The 20,160-nt window shown below is 39.1% G+C and overlaps 1 protein-coding gene across 5 annotated transcripts in view; it reads left to right on the top strand.

Moving 5' to 3' along the window:
• The window catches only part of LUT1 (Cytochrome P450 superfamily protein), an 82,388-nt gene extending 62,632 nt beyond the window's left edge, over window positions 1-19,756 (top strand). For 3 of the 5 annotated variants that reach the window (XM_087697208.1, XM_087697198.1, XM_087697182.1), the window contains one exon: window positions 18,092-18,604. In XM_087697208.1, the coding sequence (XP_087553334.1) occupies window positions 18,092-18,145 (54 nt within the window). In that variant the 3' untranslated portion in view covers window positions 18,146-18,604. Of the gene's footprint in view, window positions 1-1,110; window positions 1,176-18,091; window positions 18,605-18,885 lie in introns of those variants that run through there. The other 2 variants (XR_015694375.1, XR_015694379.1) reach the window with 2 other exon arrangements.
• The last annotated feature ends 404 nt before the right edge of the window (window positions 19,757-20,160 follow it).

The following is a 20,160-nucleotide window of genomic DNA, read 5'->3' as shown; positions in this document are numbered from 1 at the left end:
CTATGCATGATCAAGGTTGTCTTTGTACGTAGTATGGACTGATCCGTAAGTATGGCATGGTACATATTTGTATGATTTAGTACAAAAAAGTAGACATTTTTTTGGCAACTCTCCTTCAAGCCTACAACTTTCTTTTTTTCTTTTTCCTTTCTTTTTTTTTTCTTTTTTCTTTTTTATTTCTCTCCCAAATCTCTCTCTCTCAAGCTTCTCATACCCTCTTTTTCTCAAGCCTCTCATCACACACACACACACACACACACACACACACACACACACACACCAACTTCTCTCTCTCTCTCTCTCTCTCTCTAGCCTCTCCCTCTCTTTCAACCTTCTCTCTCTTAAGCCCACATTTCTCTTATTTGTATGATCATTCATGTATGATGTATCCACTTTCATCTATGTAGTTGTATGTTATAGGTAGCAGTAGCGCATGCAATATTAGGTTTTGACATGTTACCCTCAAGTATTCATCTTATATATTCTACTAGCATTGCTATTTAGACATGAAACATCTATTCTATTATCTTTAGTCCAAAATAATCAAGTTATTTTTTGCTTTGTACTAATATCGTACTGTATCTTATAAAATCTTAAGATACCATTTAGTACCATAATTTATCGTACAATACTATATCGTACATTTCGTACCTGACAACTGTGTGCATGATGAAAAAGTTGTGTTTTATTCATGTGCTGCACGTAGTGCCTAATATTACAAAGAATTTGGTTTCTGTTGGCCAAATGGTTGAGCAGAGATTGCAAGTAAAGTTCAATTAGAATAGTTGCTTCGTAGAAGATTTCAAGAATAGATGTAAATTGGTTGCAAAAGGCAAGTGTGTGGAAAGAATGTTTACCTTGGATATAAATGTACTGGAGTTGAAGGCTACTATGTTTGCACAAGGTGTAGGACTTGTGGCTGATATTGATATTTGGCATAAATATATTGGCCATGTAAATGTGCTACAAGTGAAGAATATGCAATTACGTGAAATTGTGACAGTCTTGCCTAAATTCGAAGTGATTGAAATGTAAAAAGTCTGTAAAGTATGCAAATTTGAAAAAAAAACAAGGCATGCATTTCCTTATGATAAATAAACATGTAAGCAGGCATTTACTTGATGTTGTACATTCGAATGTGTGGGATCCTACAAATACTGCTTTGATGGCAAGATGTAAGTATTATGTAACTTTTATTGATGATTATATAAAGAAAGTATGGATGTATTTCATGAAGAAAAAAAGCGAGGTGTTCTTCTTGCTTTTAGTATTTTAAAAATCTGGTTGAGAAATAAATAAGTGCATAAATTAAGTGCCTAAGGTTAGATGGAAAGGAATAGTACCTCTCCAATGAATTCAATAATTTTTTGAAATAGCATGGAATTAAGACATATACGTATTCTTTGTAACAAAATGATATTGTTGAAAGAAAGAATAGACACATTGCAGAAATTGCACGGGCCTTGATGGTTGAAAAGAACATGCATTATTATTGTTGGGTTGAAGTTGTCTCTACAATTGTATTATTATGAACGAGACTTCCACTGTTGTAGTGTATGATGCGACACTAGAGAAGTTTACTGACAAGAAACTAGATTTGTCACATGTTAAAGTATTTATGTGCATTGCGTATGCATATGTCCCTAATGAGCTAAGAAAGTTGGACCCAAAGCTGAAAAGTATATATTTGTTGGCTATTTTCTTAAGCAAAAGGGTTACATGTATCATAATCCAATGACACACAAGATACAGGTGAGTAGAGATGTGGTATTTGATAAGATGAGTAGTTGGTATACTGCTGAAATTTTTTTTATTGCAAATGATGTAAAAGAAAAGATGGTTACAGAAAATGTGGGCTCACATGCACAAACATTGAGTGGACTAGAAGAGTTCTCATCTAGTGGGTCTATTGAGAGACCATGGAGTGGCAGGTTGCATACGAATATTACTCTTACAAGTGCAGTAAATATATCATATAACAGAAAAGAAAAAGTGGTTGAGCCACTTGGTATGCGAGGTGTTTTTGTAGGCTATTTACATGTAGATGGTGAGTCCAATAGCTTAGGTTGGAGTATAGATGAGGAGTTTGGTATTTCAGTTGTTCGTACACGTGGTGTAAGGAAAACTAGGGGTGATGTAAAGGAATCGTAGAGTGCTGCACAAGTGTGGATATCAACGAGAGGGTACCATTTGCACAGGTTGACACATGATGGCTATATTGCTCGCCATTATGTGTATATGGGGGATGTGATAAAATTAGTTGAGCCCAGTTGTTTTGAGGAAGCTATTGGTCATGTGTATTAGGAGAAAGCCATGGATGAAGAAATGGCTGCATTGGATGTAAATCAAACTTGGGATTTGGTGCCACTGTGTGAGAGAAAGAAAACTATATGCTGAAAGTGGGTTTATAAAGTCAAGCATCATGCAAATCGAAGTGTGAGTAGGTATAAAGTAAGATCGGTTACCAGACGTTATGCATAAACTTATGGGATTGATTATGAGGAGATGTTTACTCCAGTGGCAAAGATGACAACTGTCAAAATTGTCATTGTAGTGGCTATAGCAAAAAATTGGGTCTTGCATCAAATGGATATAAATAATGCATTCTTGTACAATGAGTTGCAAAAAGAGGTACACATGGAGCAGCCACAGGGTTATGAGAGCATGGTTTACCTTGATTATGTTTGTAGGCTATGCAAAGTCTTGTATGGACTGAAATAGATACTGAGAATGTGGTATAATTAGAAAGCACAATATCTCGTCTCTATTGGTTTTCATGTTGGAAATGCAAATCATTCACTTTATGGGTATCAGAGTGATAGGGATATTATTGTGATTACCTTGTATGTGGATGATTTGTTTATTTGGGGTGATAATGTGCAAGAGATGGAGCATGTGAAGAGTCTTTTCTAGTAGAAATTTGACATGAAAGACTTTGGGAGAGTTGAAGTACTTTCTTGGCATCAAGGTGATTAGGATATTTTATAGAATATGGCTCTTGCAAAGGCAACACATCTTCGATATGTTGATGAAGTATGGTATGGTTGATTGTAAGTTAATCTTAGTGTCATTACGTTAAAGTGTGAAGCTAATGGCTGATGTGGATGTGATATTGGAGGATCTCACAATGTATTGGAAGATGGTGGGAAGTTTGATCTTTGCTACTATCACTAGTTTAGATTGTAACTACACAATTGGCTTGGAGAGTTAGTTTATGCAGATGCTTTGCAAGCCTCATTTGGGCAGTGTGAGATGTATCTTGTGGTACCTTAAGACCACACTGGATTATGGTATCTTTTATGAGACTAATTCAGTGTATTTATTTGGTTATATTGATGCAAGATAGGCAGTGTGTTTAACAGAAGTCTACTAGTGGCTATGTGTTTTCCTTTGGGAGTGGGGTTGTGACTTGGAGCAGTAAGAAATAGCCATTGTTGCTTTATTGAGTATAGATGTAGAGTACAGGGGTGTTGCTATGGAAGCATGTGAAGTAGCTTGGATATGAAAGCTACTTGATGATTTGGGGATATGGATAGTTAGGAGAGTTGTTATTTATTGTGATAACATGAGTAGAACTGGCTAGGAACCTATTGTTTCATGCATGCAGGAAACACATTGAGGTTCATTACCATTTCATGAGAGAGCGGGTCTTGGTATGTGACATTGATATCATATATCTAAGCATCGAGGAGCCAGTTGCAGATATTTTAACTGAGGCCCTAGGAGCAAAAAAGCTTTTGAAGCTTACTTGGAGTACATGTCATAGAGTTGAGCTTGAGGGGGAGTATTGAAATGTCAATCTTAATACGAGTTGACACTCACGTATTTGGGTGATCTTTTTCGCATTCATATTATTAATGCTGTTGGTACTTGCATTGGCATATACTTCTAGTGACACTTCACAATAGTTCACCTACTCGAGTTATAGGGTATCTATCTAGTTATCTCTCTAGTTGCCATATTCACACTGTGGACTTTTTGTATATTATGTACGTTAATACTCTCTCTTTATTCTTAGTAGACTGCTATAGTGGGGGAGAAGAAGAAGAAGAAAGATTAGGGTTTTCAGCTTCCTATCTTGTGTGCATTCTTTGTGTGTTGTGTCTTGGAAGAGCTCAAGCTCTCTCTCTTTCCCCCTATGTTTTCACATTTATTATGGATTCATTTGACACATTGTGATGGACATTTGTATTGATTACAAAAACTTTGTTTGTGTTGTTGTCCACGGTGCATGCTTATACTGATAGCTTCTTCTATAGTTAAAGCTAATGTTGCTCATGGATAATGGACTGCAGTGCATGCAAATATTCTTGCCATGCTGAATGTTCATTTGCATTGAATAGAATCATGAATCATGATCAATTTGTGTTTGCCATGTTTCATGAGTTAGACTATATATCTTTATAGAGTTTCATAGTTTTTTCCAATCTTGAATGAAATGCTATCTTTGACATTTTATGAAACTTATATGAATCCTATGAAGCTTGTTTCATACCTCCCATTTTGGAAGCACATAGTAACTATGTGCACCTGCCATCTGCCTTCCCTTTTTTCCTCGTCTCCCTTCCCGAACCTACAACAAAAGCTTTGGTGGAGGTGGATCCATTAGCTACCTCTTTGGCACGCTTGTCATGCTCCAAAACAAGCGGGGCAAGCTCCTCCCATAGAAGCTTCTCACGGGTCCTCGATGCAAGAAAGCTGGTGTAGAAGACATTAAACTGGGGAGATGGCAGCTGAGTCAAAAGAATCATAGCCATATCCTCCGAAGAAATCATCCTGCCAAGGGACGCAAGCTTATCCCTGATGTCCTCCAACCAGTGATACGATCCTTCACGGAATAAGAATCATCAATAGCGAGCATCCATAATTTCTTCTCAAGAGTAATCTAATGGGCAAATGTCTTTTGATGGTACAAAGATGTAAGCTTTGTCCACACTTCCGCTGCTTTCTGCAATGTCCGCACATGCACTAGGACAAAATCTTGTAAGCTCATAAAGAGGAAAGATCGAGCTCTTGAGTTGAGCTAATTCCATAAGGCTGCACAATCCATCGATGATCCAACGGTGGGATCCTCCATTGGATGGGGAATAGGGCAGGTAACAAACTCCCAAAGATCGAAGGTATCAAGGATACACTCCACCTTACATGACCAAAGCGGAGTAGTTGGAACCATCAAGCTAGTCTTCTTTGGGCAAAGAAGGGAGTACACGCACGTGTATAGAGAGTGCCATGGAGGGCATATGAAGGCCAGCAGAACAAGTCTTTTGTGAAACATGGAGAGAAGGGGGAGGAGAGGGATCTCGTACAAACAGGCTAGGTGATCTTTGATCGTTGCATGAATTAGCACTGAAATCTCTCTCTCTCTCCGAGAAAGGAATAGAGACTACATCCTCTGAGTCAGCAAAAAACTGGTTGTAAGACATCTTCGTATATATCTGCAAAACATCCACAAAAAGTTGCGTTTGGCTATGGATAGCCCCAAGATAGGAGGAATCGGCTACAGGATATAGAGACCTCGATGTAGAAGGTCCGCCTGAGGGAGAAAATACTGTCGACTGCTCATGAAGGATGTAGAAGCACCACAACGCTGATGTGAATGCTGTCGCTTGCTCCTGAAAGGTTGCTTTTGACTGCAGAAGGTAGCCTCTTGGCTAAGAAACAGTCACCTCCATCCAATAGGCTTCAAATGATGACGTCTGAGCACTAGATACAGTCGCCAGCTACTAGGAGCTTGTGTTTTCAGCAAACATAGATGTGGATGGCCTCACGAACCCTGTGTCACTTTGAGATACCATGTGAGAGTGCGCAACGGAAGAAGAAACTTGAACACATAGGAAGAAAGAGACAATCTGCAAGAGAAGGAAGGAAAGAAACCTGCATTGAACAAGGAACAAATGTTGAATATAGGAGGAGGACTAATCAGTCCCTGCATGCAGCCCACAGTGTCAGTGAGGGCACCAGATCAGGCTAATGATGATGGCAGCACTGAAGATGGAGGAAGATGATGGAGTCAGAGTGTGCACCTGCCAAGGAAGGAGGGAAGATGATAATCTAACTGATTGCCAAGTGGGAAATGGCTATAAATAGCCAAAAATCCCAAAAACTGGCCGACCTGAAATTTGGGCCCAAAAATATGTCCGACCGTCTGACCAGCATTTAATGCTGGTAAAAATGCCAGAAATGCTCAGAGAAATCCCGGAAAGGGTGGACAATGTCCGGTATGTGAGGCAGGTTGAAGAATGCAGAAATTGCCCCGGAAAATGCACATAAAATCCTAACTGAAGGAGAGAATGCACTGAAATGCAATAAACTGAGTGCTCTAGAATGAGCTACCTCCTCTATCGAAACAAGTGATGGACAGGTCAGAGCTCCTAAAGTCCTCGTTTGACTTAGATTGAGGCTCACAGGCAGGAGATGACAAGGCATGACAAACACATAGTTGCACCCGTATGTAGTACGAATTGGTTCGTACTATACAGTTCGTACTGTACCGTACTATACGAATTCGTACGAAATTGTATAAAAAAACAAGCACTTTTTTTTTGTTGCGTGGTTGTTGTTGGTGGTGGTTTGGGTTGTTGATTGTTGTTGTTGTGGTGGCGGTGGTGATTTTGTAGCCTTGATCGATCAATCAAGAAAGGGGGTGGAAGCTTGATTAGACTCCTCATACATGTTTTGTTATGATTTATCCTAGAGCCAAAGGCCATACATAAGGTATTCAAGCAGTTCCAAACGTTTCTAATTGATGTCCCATCATTTTTCACAATATGTTAGTGTCATCAATAAATAAATTCAGCACCATTTGAGAATCATCAAGTAGCTTAATCCTATTGATTTTACCTTTGTTCACAGCTCATTTTGCACCACCCAACCCAAAGCATTAGTACACATTGCTAATAAAACTAGGCCAGAGGATAGCTTGGCCTAATGTACCTTCTGAGAGTACACTTATTAGTGAATGTACCATCGGTAGCTGCTTTAGCCTTGGCAATGCCAAACAAAACCATAACAAAATTCATAAATCTTTTACCAAAACCTTTGGTGGTTTGTTTGGTAATTGTTGGTCTCATAGGTCATTTTGGTCTCTTGTAGATGGTAATAAAGCATCTCATGTCATTTCATCTCTTTCTCTCTCTCTCTCTCACACACACACACACACAAGCATACATGCCTCTTATTTGTATGATCATTCATGTATGATATATCCACTCCTATGTATGTACTTGTAAGTTGTAGCGCATGTTGCGCACGCGGCATATGCCATAGAGGTTTTGGCGTGTTACCCTCAAGTATTCATCTTATATACTCCAATAGCATTGCTATTTAGACTCTTAATATTTGTTCTATCATCTATAGTTCAAAATAATGAAGTTAACTTTTTTTTCGTACTAATATCGTACCGTACCTTATAAAATCTTAAGTTACCATTTAATACCGTATTTTATCGTACCGTATCGTACTGTACTTTTCGTACCTGACAACTATGGACAAACATGATTGCTAACAACAAGAAGCTAGCTTTTCAAGTAGGCTTGCCATTGTCTTTAGAGAAGCTAGAGTGCTAGTTGGAAAACCATAGTCCTTTGGGCCAAGACTCACAATGGCTGGTCACTGTGGATGCTCAGATGGGCACCTATGGTAATTGTGATAGTTGTTGGGAGGCAAACTTAGAGACAAGCTAGAACTATTTGATGCTAATATTTGAAAACTAAAAAATCTAAACATGAGTGTCCAGCCGACCGGGCGAATGGTATTGCAGATAATTCACAGCTTACTGCCAGCCTTGGGCTATGCTACTCGGGGATAATAAGTGAAACATTTTATAGTGAATGATGGTATGTATGGATGATGACACATATCAGCAATACAATGCTGATGGCTGCAATGCTATTGGCTTGATCTACTTGTTCCTCCCAAGCCCTCTAAATGGTTGAAAACTCATGCCTTTGAAGTTTGTTTTGTCTTGGCAGCTGAGACAGTCTGAGGCCCATGGGAAACAGGGAGTGAAAGCAGGGCATGAGCTATACTTGCAACCATCAACCATCGTAACATTGCAAACTTTCTGTGAGGTGCTGCATATGGGCCTCTGTTACCATTGAGACCGTTTACCCTCTTAAGAGGGGATTTGGTAGAGCACGCATGTAGCATCATGCTCATCAATTTCAACCACACGGACTGAGAACTATATGCATAGCTCTTTGAAGCTGCATGTAAGTCTAAATCCTTGGTTGCAACCTTGGTAAATATTCAGGAGCCTCTCTTGCATCTACCATCTCACCTTTGGAGTGAAGCTCTCTATCCATTTATATGAAGTTGTCATACATAGGAATTGAAGCTCTGTAATAAAGCAATTTTTATGCTACTTTAATTAGGCCAATTAGTCTATTTTAGGCTAGAGTATAAAAGGCAAGAGAGTGCCAATGTAACATATCTTTTCAATTCATTTCTTGAAACTCCACTTCTTGGAGCTAGAAGGTTTCTTCCTTCCCACCATTGCAAAGCGTGTGTACATTGCAGCAGCTATCATCATAGTATTCTCAACAAGCAGCCATGGCTTCAACATTTGTATTTCTCCTTCTCATTGAATATGAATGGCAAGCTATGGTTTGTTTCTAGCATTTCTTGGAAGCATTTCTTGTTAGTTTTCTTGTATTTTCTTGGATGTGGCAAAGTATTATTTCAATTGGTATCAGAGCATGGATTTTGATCCATGGGAAGGGTCATTTTCATGGTGAATTTTAGTCACAGACTTGGTACAGGGTAACTGGGAGGACAAGATTTGGTCACAGGCTTAGTTACATTTCAAACTGTGACTAGCCATGGCTATCTGCATCAAGTCGTTACTATTTCGGAGGTTCTTGGAGAATCTATGGTGAAACTAACAGCTCGTGGTCAATTCATAGGTCATTTTGGAGGGAGATTGGACTAATTGGAGTTAAACAGGGATCATGGAGGAGTAAAAAGAGTTACTTTTTGTTAACCAAGGGTTTCTTCTTCTCTTTCCTCTTTCTCTCAAGCTTCCATAGCCAAAATCCCGCTCTCATCTCTCAACCAAGACTTCATCTACCTCCATGGCTTCTACTGGCTAATTCTCCATGTTCTAAGCATCACATAGAGTATGCATAAGCCTTGCTTGGACATACTCCTGTATTCATGATTTAAAATGGAGTTATCAAGCTCCATGAGGCTTGGCCATAGAGCTTACAAGATTACCACTTAATCTCCTTCAACTTTGGCATAAATCAATGGTCATTCTTGAGCTCTTCCTTCTTATACAAACCCTAGAAATGGACTGTTATTACAGCAGAGAGAAAATTTCAGAATTCTTGATCAATTTTATGGGGCTTTTGCTTAAATCCATTCCCTGAAGCTACTACACAACTCTCATGATCGACATTGAACCTTCTTCAAGCTTGAAGCTTCATTTTGACATGGCTATGGAGTCAAAACAGGGCAGCAAGCTATAGGCTTCAAATTTTTTGTCTATTCTCTTCTATTTCATGGGGCTTTGGTCTTAAATGACTTCAGGGACCTTTCTACTACTCCAAACACTGAAGATTTTGAAGGCTTTAAGCAATGGATTCAAGATTGAAGGCCAATTTTCTCTTGGACTTCAAGCATGACAGGGATTGAAGAATTTCTTGGAAATCTCAGTTAAAGAGGCTCCAATTACAAAGGATCTTCCATTCATTTGGCTTCTTGGAGTTGAAGACTCACTCAAGGCATCATCCTTGGATCATACTTGGAGCTATTGTATGGAATTATGGAGCATTACTCTCTCTTGATCAATTGGAGGACTTATGAAGATGGGTTATCACTCTTTATGGCTGAGGTTTGAGACAAGTAACATCTTCTTCTCCAAGCGTTGAAAGAGGTACTTCTAATACTCTTTTTAATCTCTCCAATCATTAATCCACTTGTTGACTGCATCTCCTATTGTTGAAGGAGAGATTAAGAGAGTAATCTAAGCAATGACTTGCTTCATAGACTTTACCTTCAGCATTGATTGATAATGAATCATCAAATTTCATACAATGAGCCTTCAATTTGGATTGTCAAGCATTGATTGAGTATCTACTCAGTCATTTAACCATTCATTTATTGAGTTTTGATCATCCCATTGATCTATTGCATTTGATTGATTGAAGACTTCAAAATTCATCATATAATCCTTCATATTTTGATTGAGATTTACCTAACCCTAACCCATGAGTTTGTGTTGACCCAATCTTTGAGAATTTCCCAAAATAAATTTGTAAAGGTAAGTATAGTATGCAGTGAGTCACTGATACTATTGGTAAGCCTATCTCAGCCCATTTTCATTCATGATACCTTTCCAATTCATGCATATCATGAAAGGATCAATGTCTTGATTCGGTCTTGCATATCATACCTTGTTTGTTAGAATACTAGCTCTGCCATGTTCAATACCGACCGAGGAAAAAGGTCGAAGTCGGACGAGATAGCAAGAAAATAGTGAGGTGACTCTCCCTTGCTATTGATGACTCTGTAAGAGTGCACAACTTGGCCCGGAAGGAACTTTGCACACCTTCCGGAGTTTCAGAGCCCATTTAGGTGCCTGTCCGCCGTTTTATCCCTCATCACAGGTGGTGGACCACGGAAGACCACTCAGGATGAGAGTGGAAAAGATTTGAAGACACTTGGTACAAACAGGGAAAAACAGGGCAGTTTGGTCACAGTTTTGAATAGTTTGACAGGTCTACAGGTGCTACAGATTTGATTCCAGGTGGTTATTATAGCCTACAGGTTGCCCTTCAGTGCCCACATGAGTTTTACCATGGTCTATATGCATATGGGATGAATCAATGCTCAAACAGTGCTTTTACAGGGTTTTACAAGGTGCATTCCCATTTTGGACAGTCATAAAGAACCTATTACAAGAAAGACATTTTTAATTCTGCAATAAGGGTTCTTGTGCTCAGTACGTAGAGCTCGAAGTCCTTTTCGATCCTAGCTATAGCACGCCTCATTTGGAGTAGCGGGGCTCAAGTTATAGCCCATTTTGTGACAGGTGGTCACTGTAGATTGCACTTTGACAGGCAGGCAGAGACATACTGTTTTGGTCTGGAACCATTATATACCTTTTCCAAAGTGCTTATTTCAGTAAATCTGGTATATATACATTTTGTAAGCTCCGTTTGGAGCTATAAAGCACTTGGATCGGGGAAGCATAGCTCAAGATATAGACCAATCTTTGACTGACAGTGCTGAAATTACAACATGGTAAGGAACAAGAAGAAAGAGCAAATGTTAGACCACATTGAGGAAGGCTTGGAGGAGTATCATGCTGAGACAAATTACAATAATAGAGCTATAAATCAGAGGCTAGAATTCATGGGAGTTAGTACCACCAATGACGAAGTGCAATGGCCAAAGAACCCTCATGTCATAGATCAGGGGAATGAAGTAAACCTCTCACGTGATTCTAACGACTTCCAACAAATGTCTAAGCAACTTGGCAACATGAATGATGGTTTACTTCAGCTTACCCACTCTATGGATGATAAATTTAGCAAGATGATTTCTCATATGGAGCAACAAAGTAGTAGATTGGATACCAAGTTTGATCAGTTGATCACTATATTCAACAATTTGGGAGATAGATTTCAAAGTAAACCACCATCCCATGTTGAAGAAGTGCCACTCATTCATGGGACTGTGAGATCTACTACAGCTTATTAACATATACCATCGACTTATGAACATGGAGGTCCTTCTAGAGTCAATGAAACCGCTCAGCCACGTGCTAATTCATGGAGTAGAGGCAGGCCTAAATTTCCTATCTCAAGAGAACATGGACAGCAAGGTCATTCACTGCATGAAGATGAAGAAGAGTTTATTCATGGATGTCACCTCTCTTATAAAGAGTCTGATACTCATCATGCTCAAACTCCTAATGTAAGAGAACCTAATGTGAGAGAAGATCATGGATAGCATGTACATGGGGACAGTTTTCAGCATGTTAATGCTCATGATAGTTTTCAGCATGGTAATGTTCATGAGGATAGAATGCCACATGGTGTTTCTAATCATACCCAATCACATGGAAATTCATTGCTTGGCCATCAATCTCATGGAAACCATCGCAATGGGCAGCAATCATATACAAACAATCATGGGCAGCAACCAAGGAGTGACTCTTTTCATAGACAACAATCTTTTGGCTTTAACAATCATGGTGGGCAGCAATATCACTATGATAAAGAATACAAGGATAAGATCAATATAACAAATTTCAAAGGAGATAACCCTTCACCAACCGAGCTTGAGGAGTGGATCAATAAATTGAAAATGTACTTTACTCTATACCCTCGCAATGAACAAGCAAAGATTTGTTATGCAGCCCTACACCTAGAAGGGTATGCACATACTTGGTGGAGATACATGTGCAAGTTAGGGGAAAATTTTCAATCTTGGGATGAGTTTAAATCAGCCATGACTCAAGTATTTGTGTCACCCATGGAAAAGTAAAGACTTGAACGAAGATGGTATGATCTTAGGCAAAGGGGATCTTCCGTAAGGGATTATTCAAGTTGAATCTTTCCATGTATGTCGAAGGTATCTCCGATGCAGCCAAGTTAAATAAGTACATCTTTGGTCTTGATCCTAACCTTTCAGCCGAAGTTGGAGTAGCCAAGCCAACTAGTGTACATGCAGCCATACAATATGCTGAAAGGTATAGCCAAAAGTATAGAAGAGAGTTGACTGCATTTCAGCTCAAAACAGGGACACATTATTAAGCAAATCAGCCCATGAGATTTAGACAGCAATTCAGCCAACAAAGAGAAGGAAATAGAGCTGAAAATAGGTTCTCAAATAATTTCAGTAGGGTGCCTATATATCCTACAGCTTATGCTTCAAGGCAGGGCACTAATTTTAGGAGTAATGCTGATTCAAAAGGGGATTTCAAGAGGACTGAAGCTGCAGCCAAACCATATCCCATTGCCAACAACAATAAAGCACTTCCCAATGACAAAACCAAGGGCCTATGTTACAAGTGTGGGGAGAAGTGGTCTCCTGAACATAAACAGAAGTGCAAGGGATACATAGCAAAGTCAAACATGTTGAATATAGAAGAATTTGAGGATGAAGAAGCAAATGAAGATGCTATTTTGCAAGTGGATGCAGCCCCCACATATGAAGACATGCATGATCAAGAGGACCAAGATGTACAGGAGGATTTAGAGCCGGTCAATAGCTTTCCCTATGATCTAGGTGGTTCTATGGTTTCTTGTCAACCCATGTTATGTTCCATATCTCAGGATGCATGGATGGGTCGTAAGGGTGAAAATACACTTCGGCTCAAAGGTACTATAAATTCAAAGGTTGCTCATATTCTCATTGATACGGGCAGCACACATAGTTTTGTCAATGCTAAGTCATTGTATGAGCTGAAGTTATTACCACAAGAAATGGATTCCCTATTGAAGGTACAAGTGGCAAATGGAGCTCAAGAGTTGAGTAAAGAGATATGTCGGTAGACTCCTATTGAACTATCACAGTCTTGCACTATTATGACAGACTTGATTGTCCTAGATATGGGTCCTATTGAGATCATTATTGGCTGCGATTGACTTAAACATCTTGGAAAATTTTCCTTGGATCTTAACCAGATATTTATGGAGTTTACTTGGAATAGGCAGCAAGTAAAACTTAATGGCATTGAGAGGAAACAAGTGGAAATAATCAGTAAGAAGAAGATGAAGAGGGAAATCAATACTATGTCTTGCATTTTCATACTTCTTCTATCAAAGGCAGATGAAAATCAGCAATCTACTTCACCTAAGGAGCAAGATCCATGTCTATGTAAACTTTTGGAAGAGTTTAAGGACATATTTCAGCCACCTACATTGTTGCCTCCTCAACGAGAAGTGGATCATCCTATTGATCTAATGCCTGACACTAAACCCATCAACAAACCTCCTTACAGATTATCCAAGTGTGAGAGAGAAGAAGTAGAGAAACAGGTTAAAGACTTACTGGAAATGGGATTTATTCAGCCTAGTCAGTCACCTTTTGCTTCTCCCGTACTACTTGTCAAGAAGAAAGATGGGTCATTTAGGATGTGTATTGACTATAGAGATCTAAATAAGAGCACTGTGAAGAACAGGTACCCAATTCCCGGTATAGATGATTTGTTGGATGAACTCAAGGATGCAAAGGTTTTCACCAAGATCGACTTAAGATCAGGGTATCATCAAATCAGAATGAAAGCAGGGGATGAGTACAAGACAGCTTTTAGGACAAAAAGAGGTCTCTATCACTTCCTAGTCATGCCATTCGGACTTTCCAATGCACCTGCAACCTTCCAAGTACTTATGAACAAGATTTTGTAGCCATTCTTGTATAAATCAGTCTTGGTATTCTTCGATGATATTCTCATCTATAGCAAGAATAGAGAGGAACATTTGGAACATGTCAGAGAAGTTCTCCTTACTTTGAGAAGACACAAGCTTTTTGCAAAGGAAAGCAAGTGTACTTTTATGGCTGATGAAGTGGAATATTTGGGTCATATAGTTGGTGAGAAAGGAATCATGGTTGATCCAAAGAAAGTACAGTGCATCAAAGATTGGCCCATACCACAAAATTATACTTCATTGCGAGGATTTCTTGGATTATCTTCCTTCTATAAGAGATTCATCAAGAATTATGCCCATGTAGCAGCTCCTCTTACTGACAGATTGAAGAAAGAAGCTTTCTTCTGGGATGCTATAGCCACTATGAGCTTTAATGAGCTGAAAAGTCTTCTTATTTCAGTACCTATCTTAGTGTGCCCAAACTTTTTCAAGGAATTTACCATCTATGCAGATGCTAGTGGCAGAGGTATTGGGGCAGTTTTATGCCAAGACCATGGTGTTATTGCTTATGAAAGCAGGAAGTTAGATGATAAAGAAAGGGAACTCCATGTCTATGAGCAGAAAATGTTAGCCATTTTTCATGCTATTAAGAAGTGGCATCACTACATCTATGGCAGTCATTTTAAGGTCAAGAGTGACCATCGAGTGCTGAAGTATTTTCTTTCTCAGCCAAATCTCTCTCCCAAACAAAGACGGTGGTTAGCTACTCTTCAAGGATATGATTTTGAGATATTCTATATGGCAGGCAAGGATAATTAGTGGCTGATGCCTTATCCAGGATGTGGGCATGTTCCGTTTCTACTATCTCTACCATACATAAAGATTGGATTCAGGACATTCAAGAAGAATATCTTTTGGATGAACACACTGCCAACATTATGAAGAAATTATAGCAAGACAATGGATGTGAATTTCCCAATTTCAAGTGGCAAAATGGACTTCTTTGGTTCAAAGGAAGAGTCTATTTGACCCCTCAGTCATAATTTAGGCCACGTATTTTGCAGGAGATGCATTCTTCTCCTTTGGCAGGACATATTGGCTTGTTTAAAACCTTTGATAAGATCCATAAATGTTTCTATTGGAAGGGACTTTGGAAAGATGTCAAGGAGTATGTGATGCAGTGCTTACCATGCCAGCAGAATAAAGATTCCAATTTATTGCCTAGTGGTTTACTTCAGCCTTTGCCTATTCCTCATGGTAAATGGACTGATATTAGTATGGATTTCATTACAAGACTTTCTACCACTAAGCAGGGCTGGAATAGCATTTTTATTGTGGTTGATCATCTTACCAAATCAGCCCACTTCTTACCTACCAAAGTCCAATATTCAGCCAAACAGGTGGCAGATCAATTCATGGAAGGAATTTTCAGACTTCATGGATTACCTATGAAGATTGTTTTTGACAGGGATTCCAAGTTCATAGGGAATTTTTGGAAAAGTCTCTTTACTTCCATAGGTACCAAATTAACTCCAAGTACTGCCTATCATCCACAAACGGATGGCCAAACTGAAAGGGTCAATAAATGGTTAGAGGTCTATTTGAGACATTTTTGCCATGATACGCAGAATGCATGGGATCATTGGATTCATCTTGCGGAGTTCTGTTATAATAATACTCATTATATGAGTATTGGTATGTCACCATTCGAGGCATTGTATGGATACAAAGTCCAAGTACTTTCAGCATTGTTTCATGATGAAGTGAATCCTCTTGCTTGAGAAGAGTTGGAAAAGATGGAAGCCTTAATGAAGCAATGCAAAGAAAACATTAGGAAGGCACAAGAGACAATGAAATTATATGCGGATGATAAGAGAAGGCATGTGGATTTTGAAGAAGGAGAATGGGTATTTTTTAAAGTACCTAAGTCTCATTATGCTTCTCCCAAGGGCGGACATAATAAGCTTGTCCATCGCTATTATGGTCCATATCAAATCACAAGAAAAGTTGGAGATCTTGCTTACCAACTTGATTTGCCTTCATCCACACGCATTCATAATGTTTTTCATGTGTCTCAACTTAAGAAGTATATTGGCCCTGACATACAAGTTCTTGAAGAACTACCTTCTCTTGATGAAGATGGCTTAATCATCTATGAGCCCGAAAGGATTATTGGCAAGATAGAGAAGGTTCTAAGGAACCGTATTGTTATGGAATACCTTGTCAAATGGAAAGGATTGCCTATGGAAGAATCATATTGGCAGCATGCTTCATATTTGGATCAATATCCATGGCTTCTTCAAGAAGATACTTAGCTCATTACACAGTGGACAACTTGCTGTTATAAATTTCTGTCATGAAAATAATTGACCTATCGACATCAAAATTGGATTTTGATGACATGGATGGATACCTTATGAAGTAAACTTCATTTCTATACCTCATATGCGTCATTCCGACATTTCTATTCAAAGTTATGGGTCATTTACTATCACTACACTGTTCAGGACAGCATTCCAGATTTCCACTGTTTTGAGTTTATTTTCAAGATTCTTTTCATGGAAGAGTATCTTCTTCAAAGGACAACTTCAGCAAGGATATTCAGCATTGGTCTCTCGTTCCTTTACATTTACCATCCATTTGTCATTTCAGTCTTCAAAGTTTTGAGGACAAAACTTTTGGGCAGGGATGGATTGTAATAAAGCAATTTTCATGCTACTTTAATTAGGCCAATTAGTCTATTTTAGGCTAGAGTATAAAAGGCAAGAGAGTGCCAATGTAACATATCTTTTCAATTCATTTCTTGAAACTCCACTTCTTGGAGCTAGAAGGTTTCTTCCTTCCCACCATTGCAAAGGGTGTGTGCCTTGCAGCAGCTATCATCATAGTATTCTCAACAAGCAGCCATGGCTTCAACATTTGTATTTCTCCTTCTCATTGAATATGAATGGCAAGCTATGGTTTGTTTCTAGCATTTCTTGTTAGTTTTCTTGTATTTTCTTGGATGTGGCAAAGTATCATTTCAAGCTCCATACTGAAGTAGGAATCTTCCTATTAAGTGAAGCTTTAGTAATTGCATTCCAATTTTCAGCTTCTAGTGTCAGTCCAAGTGAGGCTCGGGTTCAATTGGATGTGAATAGTGGAAACCTCTGGGCCCAGGCAGAAATCTTGCCTTGACCACTAAGATCCTTTGAAGCTCACTTTTGAGTCCCTAAAAATCTTAACTCGATCTGGAATTTCAAGGGAAGCTTGAAGCACTCTGATGTTGGGAGAATTCCTAAGATGGTAATGCACATTCTTCGGGCTCAAATTGGGAAGTGTAAGCATACACCTCATCAATATATATCTTGTATGTTCATCAGCTATCATAGCTGATTTTGTATTGGATGCAATAAAAATTGAGAAATCCTTTCTGTTGAGGAAAAGAGAAAGCAATTGCCAAGGAAAGGTGTGCTAATTGCTTAGAATTTGCTCCATAGTCTTCCTGATAAATGCAAGAAGTGTTGTGTTTGTGGGTTGGAGGTTGGTTTTTGGCTCATGTGTCTGTGGATTGTTTTTGCCTCTTAGGCGTTAAGTTACTTCTCAGGCATAAAGGGATAAAAACCCTGTATTTTGTTTGGTTTCTTAAATGGTTTGATCGTGGGCACATCCAAGCTGGTGCTAAGTTACTTCTCAGGCATAAAGGGATAAAAACCCTGCATTTTGTCTGATTTTTTAAATGGTTTGATTGTTGGTACATCCAAGCTTATTGCTATTGTTTAAATCTTTTGCAGGGCTTGTACATGACAGTGAACGAACGGCATAAAAGTGCCATGGCTGTAGTATGAATACTTGAGATTCATATTGAAACCTTCCTCGGTCTTTCATAAATGCCATCTGCAACGGAAGGTCGAGCTGTCACTGGGTAGAGAGCATTGTCCTGTTTATTAATTATCGATACCCTTCGATCTTAGCCAGAAGTCAGCATGAGCTGCAGTCAGCCATGAGTTTATATCAGTTGGCATGTTTGCGTCTTGTGGGCACAGTTTTGGGGCACAAGTCTGGAAGGAACATATCCACTCGTATTAATTGGAACCAAGGAAAAACTCGTAAACATCTTAGTGGTTGTCTCATGAAAGTCCTTCTGTTAGCCATGTTTCTGGCAGCAAGAGTATTATAGATATCCTTGCTACTCTTGCAGCATCTACTCCTGCCTGTGGGCATGCCCGTTTACTCCATATTTGCTGATGTCACAGAGACACTTCTTTTCTGATATTAATAAGGACATGGAAACATGTTTTGATTAATATGTGAAAGTCCATCTGTTAGCCATGTCTCTGGCAGCAAGAATATTAGATATCCCCTCGCTATGCTGGTAGCATCCAGAATTTCTGCCTGTTGGCATCCCAGTCTTCATATTTCTGATTTCACAGAAGCATTTCTGTTCCACTATTAGTAAAACATTGAGAATGTTTCCCCAAATTCACTAGCACACTAGATGCATGCACTCTGATATCTTCTCTAGGAGGCTCATATTTGGAGATGCATGCTAACCTGCACTTCCGCCCAATGACACTTCGTTTTGCAGATTATACTTCCAGTTGTTTCAGATTGAGTTATCTACACCTGACCAACTGTTGAGGTTATGATGGAAACTTCGGCTTCATGAGAACGGCAACATGATATACTGACTTGGAAGCCTCCAACGCCATCCTTGATAGGATATGATATGATATACTTGGAAGGCTCCAGTATCTAGATAGGATATGAATTGAGGACCGCGGACATCCTTGATGAACAGTGTCCATGGTGCCTCGCCATGTTGAGAAAGGATACCTTTAACTTCAACAAAATTATTAGTGTCTATGGAACGCGAGTGAGCCAATTGATGAGGTGACAGGGAGAGGGACGATTCACAGGCGTAGTTTAACTATCTGTTCCTATTTTGGGATAAAGTGCATGTGCTGATGCTGGGTGATCCTACCACTGGAAAAGGCAAGGGTTATGTATTTATTTACTAGGGAATGGCTTACCAACCCATAGCAGCGCTCAACATGGAGCAATCACAATATGACATGTGAAGCCACATCAAAGCCTCAGGTCAGAGAACCTCTTTTCACGCTATATCCGCATTGTATGCCTATGTAACGTGCAATCTAGTTTGGTCAATGGCATGCTTCAAGGGAAAAGTGAGTTGCATTTCATGATTTAAGTCTTTGGAGGCGTGTGGCTGAAGAGCACTTACAGCAAAATGAAGCTAAGAAAATTTGAGGATGTTTCGGCTCTCATAACATGTATTGTCCTTGTGATAGTACCTTGCAAGGTGCTTAGAATCTAGAAGGTAATAGCTTTTCATATTCTAATATTTTCACATAACAATGACGATGTCGCAACTTTGTAAAAGCACAAATTATAGTAAGGGTAAGCAACAAAACCATGCTACTTAAATAGAATGGCGATGAGTTGGCACAAGTCTCTTTAATATTTCATAATTATGGGGGAAAGTGCCATTCCTTGTATATGCATGTGGGAAGGGTATTTTTATTTCATTTCATTTTTGTGAAAATAAGTAGAAAATATGACTGAAAAAATAGTTTTCAACCTTTAGCGAAGATGAAACTTTTGAAGATTGGGTTCATCTTGTGGTACTATATCGAGCCTTTCACCATGATAGCAAATCAACCTATTATTGAAGATGCACACGTTGTGAAATTAGCTTGATATTGGGAAGAATAAATTTAGGATCCTCTATAAGAGTTATGTGATGCCATAGTGAGTGAAAAGGGGGTAAAATGAGTAGCTTGTTGAATTAAACACGATTGAATTGATGGATACAAATATGTTTTATTTGACTATAGAAGCT

The sequence above is a fragment of the Lygodium microphyllum genome, chromosome 2 (assembly GCF_053477565.2).
Source record: "Lygodium microphyllum isolate KBCC chromosome 2, Lygodium_microphyllum_v1.1.10, whole genome shotgun sequence".
NCBI classification, from domain to species: Eukaryota; Viridiplantae; Streptophyta; class Polypodiopsida; order Schizaeales; family Lygodiaceae; genus Lygodium; species Lygodium microphyllum.
The sequence above is the reverse complement of the archived record's forward strand: the minus strand, read 5'-3'. Positions and strand labels throughout refer to the sequence as shown.